Source organism: Typopeltis vanoorti, chromosome 3 (genome assembly GCF_054136105.1).
Source record: "Typopeltis vanoorti isolate ZY-2024b chromosome 3, IOZ_Tvanoo_1.0, whole genome shotgun sequence".
Classification (NCBI taxonomy): domain Eukaryota; kingdom Metazoa; phylum Arthropoda; class Arachnida; order Uropygi; family Thelyphonidae; genus Typopeltis; species Typopeltis vanoorti.
This window is the reverse complement of record NC_143551.1, coordinates 97217346-97230508: the sequence shown is the minus strand read 5'-3', so window position 1 is coordinate 97230508 and position 13163 is coordinate 97217346. Positions and strand designations below refer to the sequence as shown.

Sequence of the window (13163 nt, the reverse complement as noted above, 5' to 3'; positions counted from 1 at the left end):
TTATAGTGAATTTCCATAAGAATAGAGATGCTGTTAGACTCTGATTAGAACTTTTTTGGTGGTTTGTCAAAGTTTGTGATTTTACTATGATAGCATTTCAAATAGTGAGAGTTCATTGCTAATTAAAAAGAGACCTATGCAGATACTGAAAGTTTAATATCCCTGTATTGGCAAAAATGTATCTACTATGGAACAAGTTTAGTTTAACAGGATGAGCAGTAGTCCAGCTTTGTATACATGGTATGTCAAAAGAGGGTAAGAATGTAAATGAATGTTAAAAAAAGTTACATTCAAATAATCCTTATCAGTAGTTGCTAAACACTAATGCATCTCTAAAGGTAATGGCAATATTTGAAGTATATCAACCTCTTCTTCATAATAATATACCCATTTGCATGCAAAACCTGGCCTAGTGGGTAACATCTCCACTCTCCAACCAACAGGCTGTTAGTTTGAGTAAGTACTACAAATTGACTAAACAGAGTGAGGAAAAGGAAATCTGTAGTACATCAGGATCAGGTGGATATTTTAATGCTGTTTTCATCTGCAAGTAGTTCAACTACAAACCAAATTGCAATGAAATGAAATTCAAATTAAGATATTATAATTTATTTTCCTAACACCATTATGATGCTTTGAAATAGAGTTGACCACTGAACAATTTGGGGAATTAGGGGCGTTTCACAGTCAAAAATCCATGTATAACTTTTGACTCTCCAAAACCTTAACTACTAATTGCCTACTGTTGACTGGAAGCCTCACTAATAACATAATCAGTCGATTAATTGTTATGCATTAAGGGAAGGGCCACTACCCAGACTAGTTTCGACCTTTATTGAGGTCTCTTCAGTGGAAGCCAGGCCCAAGTGGAGATACCAGCCAGAAGCATTAGCAAGGCCATCTCTACCTATACTGAGATAGGAGTGATAGTAGCTTGCTCCACCTTTGCAAGGAGTCGCCCTGGTGTTGCACCACCTTACCCCAGTCTTGAAGATACTTTCAGGTGCAAACTTTGTTTGCTCACACTTGGATAAAGGATTAAACTAAATTTATTATATTCTAAACCAAGTGAAAAATAAACTTTCAACATATTTCTCTAAATCCAGAGTAATTTATTAAAAAGGTGGCACACCATTTGGCAACTCCTATAGGTAGAGATGACCTTGCTAACACTTCTGGCTGGTATCTCCACTTGGGCCTGGCTTCCACTGAAGAGAGCTCAATAAAGGTCGAAACTAGTCTGGGTAGTGGCCCTTCCCTTAATGCATAATATTAGACATATCCGCAAGGAGATGTGTTTTGTATTATGGGAGATACTGAGATAGGAGTGATAGTAACTTGCTCCACCTTTGCAAGGAGTCGCCCTGGTGTTGCACCACCTTACCCAGGTCCTGAAGATACTTTCAGGTGCAAACTTTGTTTGCTCACACTTGGATAAAGGATTAAACTAAATTTATTATATTCTAACCAAGTGAAAAATAAACTTTCAATGTTAGTAGCTACATCAACATTGTCTTATATGACTCAAAACACTGTAGATGTTATATGTATTATATTTGTATATATTATATATATTATATGTATTTTTACACTAGACATCTAACACTAGATATCAAAATGTAAAAATAATGTAAAAAAGAAATTCATATTTATTTACAAGTATAACAATTAACGAAGAAGCAGCAATATCATTGCTTTATGGTAGCCAAAATAAGAATACTTCACAGTAGTCTAGCCTATACACTAATGATGAATTGTTATAAAATTTTTATTTTATGTAATTAATTAATTAAATTTAACTCATTAATAAGTTAATTTTATTTTATCTAGCCACGTTCTCTTTTCAGTTAACTCAGACGAAGGCCGCCAATACATCGTCAATGATGAACTCGAGAGTGTGCTATGATGAACTCGAGAGAAAGATTGTCGAATCTAGAGAAATTTCTCTAGATTCTTCTCATATCAATAACAGCCTAAGTTTCAATCTCTCTGATTCACACGTTGCCTCATTCAGTATTGGCGCACTTGCGACAGTGCGTAGTATATGTTTGTTTGGAACTCAAGCTTGCTTTTTGTTTTCAAACACACTACTGTCTTTTTTTTTTGTACTTGTATTTCTTTGATTGTGATACCTGAAGATGTTGATCTATTCAACGAAACTAGTAAACTAGTGGTATCTTTTTAAATATACCATGTCATCTTTTTTTCTCTTGGTATGTCATTAAAGCTTTTTCATAATATTCCAACCGAGTAAAAATGAATTATGAAAAAAAAAAAAAAAAAAAAAAAAAAATATATATATATATATATATATGCAAATTATTTTACATGGCTATGATTAACCTTTTTTTCAGTGAAAGCATAATGCTATAGGCAATTTAACATCATGTGGCTCTTTTATTTCAATAAATCAATTGTTTGCATTCTACTTTGTCATACTGTTTTTTAAGCCACTGACAATGGTCTGTTAATTTCAGACTGAAATATATGGCAGTATAAATAATAAATAATACTTTCACCTTGTGTTTTCATGTATATATTGTATAGAACTATGGCATAAGTTTCACTAAAAAAATTTGCTATCCTTTCCTCTTCTACCATTTAGTGACCAAACCACCTTAGATTAGCTCTGCTCACACATTCTTAAAGGCTAACTATATCTAGTTCCTTCCTAATATCTTCAATTTTGATATGATTCTTCAAGTGAGTACCTCTGTTCACTCTTGGCTTACCTTATCTTACCCTAATTTCTCTCAGAAGTCACAAATCTACAGTCTCAAGTCATTGATCAAGTGTTTTATTTCTAATCTAGCTGGTAGATCCATAATTTAAATTAGTTTGAATACCATTTTATATATATACTGAGCATTTTGACTAATTTCTTGTTTATTCCATATACATTTATTTAGTTAACTCCTAACAATACTAGTTTTGCTAATTGTGTAGTCTATTTCCATGTTCACTAAAATTGCTAAAAACTGCCAGCAAGAGAACAAAATAAAATTAACTTCATTTTGCACTAGCTACTGACAGGTTAGTTATTATCCAAATTTTTGAATAATAAAAATAATACTAATAGTTTACATTAAATGAATGTAAAATCAATTTTTACCACTATTAGCAGAGAAAACCAGAGCATTGCCATCTGAAAGACAGGATGATTTTGGAATCCCATGCTGGGTTGTAAACCAGTCAGATACTTGCATTGGAGAAAAGTTATCCTGAAAGCCCCTTGCATTCGTGTGACTTCCCAAGACCATCACATTGTCAATTGCCCACTGCGATCTAATTTTATCTAGATATGTAAAATAAATTAATAAAAATGATGAATTTTGTTTTGATATCTTTCATTTATCTATATTTTTTATTGTTATAACAAAGTATTCTTCCACCATTTACATTGTAGTGTTAAAATAAATCCATTTTAAAATTTATATAGTACAGAAGACTGTGTTTTGAAAGAATAATAATTATAAATAACTGCTCAATCAGGTTTCCACTCATATATTTGTTATTATTATTTTCTCAGGTATCTCTGTAGAGTCAAAGACTCATGGTGGTAGGTATACTAACCTTCATTTATTCAATATTTATCATATCTCTCCTTGAATACATTCACCAAACCCATTTAACCCTTTCACCACTCTCAAGCAAAAACTTTAGTTTAATAATATGATAACACCAGTAACAATTTCCACCTCTTCTTCTTCTCTCCCTTTCTGCCCTGCATGGGAAACAAGTGTTCAGCATCAATCCTATAAAACCTCTTTAATAATTAAGTCTCTATTATGTCCCTCTTTTTTGCCCGTTAGTTTTCGAAGCCCACAAACCTTCAATCTATCCTCATAGGGTGCACTGCATAAACCTACACAATCTTAGTCACTTGCATTTGGATCCTCCCCACCACTTTCTCATACCCATGGAATTCAGCCAAACAGAAATGCATGCAGATTTGGTTGTCCAGATGCTTTCTTAAAGCCTTATAAAGTGAAAATAATAACCTCTCTATGCCTGCTTCTCAACAAGTTCTTCAGCAACCAGGTAATCTGATATGCTATTTTGGCCATCTTTGCTACATGCCCTCGAAACTTTATTTACAACTCTGTGTCCACAAATCCCAGGTCAGATTAACATCTTGCAGTTCAGTCCCATCAATGTACACAGATTGTGATCTCTTCATCCTAAAGAGCATGGCCTTACATATTGCCACATAAAACTGATAGCCTTTATCATTTGCTCATATTGAGAGACTATTTAAGTCATTCTGCAGGATCTCCTCCACCATCGTCTTCATTCACTATCACTCTTCTTAGCTTTGTATCATTGGCAAACAATTGGATATTTCTCCTTAAATCAATACCCATATCAGCAATGTACAAAGTAAATAAACAGCAATGGACATGTATTAAGTCCTGCAGTACACCACCAGTTACCCACTTCTTCTGGATTCAATTCTCCCATACACTACTCTTTGATGTTCTGTCCATCAACCACACACTTATCCAAATCACCAATTTCATATCCATATCCCATTTGTTCCAATTTATATGAAAGTTCTATGTAGTATTCTGTCAAATGCCTTTGTAAAGTCCAACAGAATCACGGTGTGGCCATTTCTTTTACCCAACTCAACTGTTATAATTATTATAGGAAATGAGCAAATTATTGTGGCAAGACTTACTTTTTCCAAAAACCATGCTCCCCCCCCCCCATGATATCACATTCTTGTCCCCTCAAGCTGACTTTTGATTTTTTACTTCTCAAATACCTTAACCACTACCTCCAAGATACTACTCTTGGCCTACAATTCGCTGCCTCTGAAATTGGACCTTCCATTATATAAAGAAACTAATTTGTCTGTTTCCACTTTCTCCTCCCTCAGAGGAGCTTTCAATTCCACTGCACATTTTCTTAAAACACAAGCTGATATCTCATCTAATCCCATAGTCATATTTGCATCAAGATTCTCCAATGTCATAAGAAGTACTCCAGAAATACAACTTAAATCTACTAGCCACATAAAAAATTTACTTTTTCCAGGGTATCAATCTATTTTAAATATCGTTACAGGTGATGTTTTAACAGTAAAATTAATGCTATGATGAGAAAACAAAGTAATGCATTCTTTAATTGCCATTATAGAAAAATATGCCTTCTTTAATGTGGGTTTAAAATACATGCCACACCACAACTCAGTTTGTGAATTCTTTTGTTTATTGTTAATAATGAGGGGTGAATTTATATAAATTATCCAGAAACCATAATTTAATAGGAAAGACAAATAATAAAATTCACAAAAAAAAAAAAAAAAAAAAAAAGTAGGTACTACTGGAAGTGGAGCCAGACTCACTTTTCATGATGCACTTAGTCACATGATCTGGTCTTTGACTTTCTTTGCAGATAATTGTATTTTTTAAATACAATTCATTTTCATCATGTAAAATGTTCAAGTATTTACCATAATTTTCCATGTATAAGACGATACGTTTTTCTAAAATTTTTAGACCAAAAATTGGGGATCATCTTATACCGGGGGGGGGGGGGGATAACCTGTTGAGAGAGAGATCCGCAGCTGCTGTGGCAAAACTGCTGGTACCTTGTCTCTGTGAGCAGGCCTTTGTAAACTCAATTGGCATCATTAATGGCTGATTCTGAATAAACCAATCAGAACTCTGAAAGCATTCATACGTCTGCAACTCATAGATGGGGTAAGTTAATGCATTATCAATATTTTGAGCACTAGCCAATAAAAATGTTCAAAAATAAAAAACGATGAAAAAAATGATATGCCCAGAACTGAGAGTGATGCATAATTTCTTAGTATGAAAAATATTACCTAATTACTAAATATACTTTGAATATTTAAAATATATATCAAATGTGTTCTGTTTTATGTTTAAAATACTGATGTCTTACTTTTGGGTTCAAAAAAGTAGGGTTCATCTTATACATACAAAAATACAGTAATTATAAGCTAATTAATGCTGTGAACTGTGAAAATAAGCTTAGGGAAATACTATATTACAATTATGCACCTACTTAAGAAGTACAGGTGTTGGAAGGATAAGCTGTACTACAGTATTTAATTATATCATGCCAATTTTAATTTTTGTGTTTATAATTACTGGTTTATTTTGTTAATGAAATTATATTGTAAAATAAGCACAATTTTTTTTCTATTATATATGTCATGCTTACTGTATATCTGTGTGTAAGGTTAATATTGAGCTAAATTAATGCATTAATTTGATTATAATAAAGATAATGAAGAATCCAGAGAGAGAGAGAGAGAGAGAGAGAGAGAGAGAGAGAGAGAGAGAGAGAGAGAGAGAGCACCTTTATATTGATAAATGCAAAATAAAAACGACATACAAACTTTGCAGCTGAAAGGAGTTATTCAACAATTGTCATTCTGAAACCTATTACTATCAATGCCTTCTATATTGCATTTGTATATTAATCTTTCCATGCATCAGTTAAATAATTTTTTTTTAACTAGATATGTAAATTAAAAGATTAAAAGAATGACATTAAATCAAAGTTACTATTAACTAAAACAATTGCAGTTTGCCTAATTACCTTTTTTCCATTTTCCTAATGGCTGCCACCATCTAAAACAGGTAGCAATGGTCCTTGCTTCTTGGGGTATATCAAGACTCACAGACATGGGTTTTTGATTAAAAAGTTTATGATCAAGTTCTCTCATTAACTTCCAACTCAGTCCATGGTTTACAGAATACTGAACAAAAACATTATCATTGCGATATCTAGGCTTATAACATGTAGGTAGATTTTCAGCATTTCCAAGTCTAAGTACAAACTGCAAAGTTCTGAAATAAATAAATAAATAAATATAAATGAAAACATTTACATTTAAAGATTTTCAGACATTAATTTTGTTCCTTGGGGTACAACATATCTCAAACAAAAAGAAAATGGTAAGACTTTGTCTGCAAAAAATAGATCAAACCCATTAATTATCTTAGTGGTAAGATGTTAGAGATCCATTAAAGTGACTTTTCCTGAAATCCTGTTTTGCTGTAGTGAAGATTAAAGATGCTAGTGAAGCAATGTGGTTAGAATTCAAAGACAGAAAGTTTGAAAATTGACAGTTTGGGCAGTTATGAATGATTTGAAAAGTTATAAGTATAGAATGAGAAAGGATATGAAAGAATTACCAAATGAAGCTAAAAAGAAGAGTAAGGGAGTCAAGATTATAACTGTGGTATGCTATTAATAAATTGAGAAGAACCATTATTTGCAAACAGTGAACTTAATAGATGAAATGATTTAAATATGATTAATGGCTTGTGCTTCTAAAATGGATGAGAAGTTAGCTACCTGCAGAAAGTATTGTTTAGTGAGAAAATGAAAGTGCACACTCAGGAACACTATGGCTATTTTTTTGGGGGGGGGGGGGTTGAATACAGTAAGTGTGTGTGTGTGTGTGTGTGTGGCACCCTGAAGGTGAATGAGTATAAAAATAATAATAATCAAAGCATGCCGAATGTAATTTCTGTAATTACATTAATGTAATTACAGAAATTACATTTGAATCAGAAATAAATTAAATTAATTACATTAATTCTTTCATTAATGTAATTTTTCAGGTATCAAACTGGAATGAGATAGTCATTAAAATATGTAAGTGTATCTGTGGACCCAAGCTGATATTGCAATTCATGTATACTAATCCCAGAAGCATCAGAAATAAGGGAAAGGAGTTCAGTGAATAATTTAAGAAAAGGTATGATAGGTATTGTATTGTTGTGTCGGAAAAGGGTGACCACTATCCGTAGGCCATTTTGTTTCCGACCCAACATAGAAAGAATAAAAACTTAAGGAAAGGACATGCTTATACTTCCAAGAACAGGGCTGAGGGAGGACTGTACATATTATGATTCAAAGGTATATCAACTCGACTAAAATTATTATTGTAAAATAAGCTAAGGAAATCTGTGTTTTAGAACCATGTTAAACAGTTCAGAGTTAAAGTAACCAATCGGCTGCTAAGTGCATGACATAGACAACGAGAGAGGGCGCTCGCAAGGAAGATGTAAGGAGTGCCATGCGGTTCAAATGGTCTCTTGTTTTCTGTTCCTGCATTCCCGTTCAAACCTGCATAGCTGAGGAAGCTTGTCGCCGGTGCCCAGCAACAATCTCCCGGTTGCTGGGCACCGAGTCGAACAAAGCTACCTGTGGAATGAAGTCAGATTTTCAATAAGGAGCCATTGGTGAACCACGCCAATGTAAAGTCAGTGAAGGGCAACCTTCGAAGAAAGAATAAGTAAGTCGCAGTAGCCATAGAAGCAAGTGGCTAGTGAATAATACAGAAGTCTTGCCATATCCAAAATGAGAGCATGGGGGAAGTCACGGAAACCCCATTAGTAAAGACAAGATGGTAAAGTACAACCTTTTTATCTATCTTATATAATTGTAAACATAAAGAAGAAAAGGGGGCAAGGATTTGAAGAGCTCCATACATTTACTTGCTCATTGTGCCTTAGTGATTGTGTTGGACTATTTGTCTGTATCAAGAAGACTCGTGCTAATCTAAGTTTGTGCCGAAAAGGGAACATAACTCTTGAACAGTTTGTTAGGAAGAAGCTAATAGCTGTAGTGTTGAATGTTAGGCTGACTTACACTTAAAGTGTGGGGCATAGAAACTTTGCAGAATTGAACTTTGTTTTCCATGTTAGAGTTTAAATTAGTATGAGTTTGATATTCCATGTGTAAAACCTTATCTTCAATTGTACATAGGAAACGAGTATTGAATAATTCTGTAAAGATAGATCGAGTCTGAGCTTAATTATAAAGCAGAGATATATAGTTGAAATACTTAAGCTTAAAATATGAAATTTTGGATCACTTAATCTAAAAAGGGGGGAAGTTCAGACTCTCAATTCTGAACAAGTGGGTAACTTAGCAATGAAGTTATTATTTAAAGTATATTTAGAATGTCTAATCAAATGTATATCTGTTCTAGTGTTACAATAAATGTATTCTTTTAAACCAAAGTCTATAAGTTCTGTTGTTCTGAGACTGACCTACCACTTATAAAAAACTTTCAGACCTGTGTGAGTGAGGGGAAACATTTCATGCAAGATAGAAGGGGGGGGGGAACCACGACTGCTCACCACGTGATCCCTATGTTAACTAATGCTGTCAAGATAATCAACTAAGTATCAGAAATTAGTTACTAGCTGGCGCAGTCGTTCTCAAATAAATTTGTCGGAAACGAAATCTCTGATATGCAGGAATATAGGATAAATATAGTAGAAAATAAAGAATAAAAAGAAAGTACAAGTTATAACAGGGGCTTGATAAGAGATATAACAATGGCGCAGTCGAAAAGATATAACAGTATGAACAATGATTACTATGGGTCTCTAGCAATGAGCTTTTTGAATTGCAACTGGAGGTATTCTGCTGAATGTAGATGATGGCGATATATGAAAAATATATTTTTTCATAAATTATATTCTGTATATTTGTATAATAGTACTTTTGTGTAATAGCCAGACTGTATATAATCATTGTACTGTGGTATTGTGGTTCTAAAAGTTTCACTTCAGTTTTTATCTTGATTAACATGGAAATGCTCGTTAATATTACAAAAATGGTGGTAGTGGCAGAAAAGAAGCATTTGACAGCAGTGTGGAAGGTCTCAACTCCAGATTAAATTTTACTCCAGACTTTTTGCAGTCAATAAGATGCAACAATTGTTTAATGTACATCCTAAACATTAAAAATTTATGGAGTGTTAGATGGAATGATAATAAGGAACATATTATAATATGTGAGAACTGTGATGCATGGCTAGAATGCTCCAAAAATCAGAATGGTGTTATTGGGAATAATCAGGGAATGGGAGTGTTTGCGATGGCAATAATAGAAGTGACATGGAAGAGCTTAGCGAAGAGTTAATGAAAATGAAGAATCGAGTTAAATGTATGGAGGAGAAGGAAATTTAATGTTTAAAGAAGAGCATAACTGGTGTAAATGACAAGAAAGTTAATAAGAAGAAGCAAATATATAAGATTATAGATAGGGTTGCTTTATATTTTACAGGTGGTACAATAAAACGAATATGAGATGCTTTGTAGAAGAAAGGAATAGGCCTCAGAATTAGTGGTAGTGGTGGGCAAAAACAACTTGAATAGTGAAACAAAGAATGTGGAAAGGGATTAAAGAAGTTGTTGCAAGAAGTGAAGAATAATAGTGTCATTGGGAAAGTGGTTAGTTTGTTGCCCAGATATGATAGTAGTGAACTGAGAAGGAGAGTAATGATACTGAATGCCAAAATAGCTGAATTGTGTCAGGTAGAGAGTGTTCAGTTTGTGAATGTATGGAATGAATTTGAAGGGAAGTTAGACTGGTTCAAAGCTGATGGAATGCATATGAATGGGTTTGGTGTTGGTCATTTGGAGCAACTGTTTAATAAGAGGGCACAGGATCCACACGAAATTAATACCACTAAGAGTCAGAGAGAGAGAGAGAGAGGTTGAGAGACAAGTTGTGGAATGCTGATAAGAAGTTGGATACGAAGGAGAGGAAGTGATTATTGTAAAGCAAAGTGATGCAGTGCAAAAAATGGTGGGGATCTTAAGAATATAAATGAAAATCAGAGTCAGGATCAGGGAAACAGGGATAGTCAGTGCACTCTAGCAGAGAAAGTAAAGAGTGATTGTGTTGATGGGATGCCATCAAAGAGTGGAGAATTGTTATGCTTGTATACTAATGTATGGAGTTTCAGAAATAAAGGGGTTGAGTTTGTAACATTGATTGAATCAATATGCCCAAAGATAATTGGCATAAGTGAAACTTGATTGACTGAGGATGATATGCTATTAGAACTTGAAATGGTAGGATATAGAATTTTCCAAAAGGATGGGGGGGGGTACTGTTAATGGTAGCAGAGGCATAGTGTCCTTCAAGAGTCAAAGTGGAAAATAGTGATATGTGCAAAGATTTTGAAGCTGTTTGGTGTGAAGTTGAGATCAGTAGAATGATATATCTAATAGAATACTTTTACATGCCAGGAACATGGAGCATTTTGATTGTGAAATGTTTAGAGAAATTAGTTGGGCAAGTAAAAGGATGATGATCCTTATGGAAGATTTTAATTATAGGAATGTGGATTGGAAAGAAGAAATAGTGTTATATAACAAGGAGAGTGAATTTGTTGAGTTTCTGTGGGATAACCATCTTCTAAAGCAGCATGTGATGAATAGTTATCGAGGTTTATTGGTGTTCATATTATTCATAATCACAGAATGTGATTATGAATAATCAAAGAATGTGGTTATGAATGAGGTATCAACACTACCACCTGTTGGTGAAAGTGATCATGAGGTATTGGTTTGGAAGGTAGTCAAACAGGAAAGTTGTTATCAAGAAGGTCTATATGTGGAACTATAAGTGAGTGATTATCAGAAGCTCCATAGTCAACCAGCATCAATACACTGGGCTGTTTAATTGTGTAGAAAAGATTTTTTGTGAGTTGGTATTAGAATTGATCTCGTCCATTCTTTGGATGCTTACCCTTTATCCCATGCAATGTCACACAACTGCCATAGTTCATCTATCATTACTTCACCATAATGTTTCAGCATCTCCTCAGTTATCTCATAATTCCTGAGGATTTTATGATTCTTCAGATTCTTTTCCTTCAATTCATCAATTAACCTATTTTGGAAACCTTAACATCTTCCTATGTCTTATATAACTGTGAATAGTATCTTGTCCATCTCTCTTCTCTCTCCTATTTTGTCTGTGTTCATCAAGATTTCATCCCTTTCATCTTCCATGATTCTTTGCTTTAGGATCCATTTCTTCTTGATGTTTCTGATCATCTTGTACTTCCCTTGTTCTATATTCACTGGTTTAATATAGTTAATGTAAATTTTCATTATTTAAAATCACAATATTTTATAAAGCTTCTTTTTTTTTATCACTTTTAATTTGCTATGTGGTTAAATAGAATTTTCCAGGGAATCAATTTTGCTTATAGGTTCCTGTTTGTGCACCATATTATTATTATTATTATTATTATTTCGTGACACCTCCAAGGAGTCCAAAGACTCACCGAGGGAGGACACCTACTCTACAGCTCCCTGTCTCCAATACTTCCATCTGTCTCCATCATCTACACTAACGCCATTTACTGCCCACTATCACCACCACCATCATCCTTACTAGTATTTTTTGTATGTAAATCGCGTGTACCCAGAAGGCTGATTTGTCTGTATGCAGAATGAAAAACCTGAGTTTCAAGGAGAAAAAATCCTGCTACCTCCATACGAGATTGGCTAACTCATGTTCCACTGAAAAAACTATATAAAGATTTCTCCCATCACAATGAGAATCAACCTTAGGCATTTTCCAATCAGAGGGTGTAACATATCATCATTCTTCCAATTGCACTTTGGAGGTGCTTCTTTAAATAAGGATTTAACAAAAGGTTAATTTTGTTGAATCCTTATAATAGTTATATGTAGTTCCTGCTTTCACTAGCCCATGATGTATATAACAGCCAAAGATTTGAGGTTTCCTAGTTCAACATTTTTATGAGACTCATATAATAACCTTCACATAATAACCATCCCTTCTCCTCTGACAATATATTATTTTATTAATAATATTGTTGTTGTTTTTATGATTTTAATATTATTATTATTATTATTATTATTATTATTATTAGGTAACACCTTCAAGGAGTCCTTGAACTCTTCATGGGAGGGCACACTGCTCTACTACAACTCACTGTTTTCTCAACTTAATTATCCTACTGCTACATACTATGATACTACTACTACCACCATCAACGCACAATGCCATCTACCTCCCCCCCCCCCATCAATAGTATTTGGTGTCTATGTATGCATTGTTGGTTGATTTAACTGTATGCAGTATGAAAAACCCAATTTTCGGAAGAAAAAAAACTCTTCTATCTCTGTATGAGATCGGCTAACTCACCTTTATTTGAAAAAAGTATATATATACAGATTGCTCTCATCATGATGAGACTGGAACTCAGGTCTTTGATTTAATATGATTAATGGCTCCATAGCCAGTTGTGCTATGGAGCCATTAATCATATTATTATTATTATTATTTGATAATGTCCATGGAGTCGACAGACTCATCGTGGGAGGTCCACT

The 13163-nt window shown here is 33.8% G+C and overlaps 1 protein-coding gene across 1 annotated transcript in view; it reads right to left on the bottom strand.

Moving 5' to 3' along the window:
* The window catches only part of LOC150108407 (reelin-like), a 920570-nt gene that overhangs the window by 422552 nt on the left and 484855 nt on the right, over window positions 1-13163 (bottom strand). The window contains exons 30-31 of the mRNA XM_090390755.1: window positions 6580-6830; window positions 3113-3295 (exon numbers count right to left, since the gene is read on the bottom strand). Coding sequence (XP_090246881.1) covers window positions 3113-3295; window positions 6580-6830 — 434 coding nt within the window. The remainder of the gene's footprint in view (window positions 1-3112; window positions 3296-6579; window positions 6831-13163) is intronic.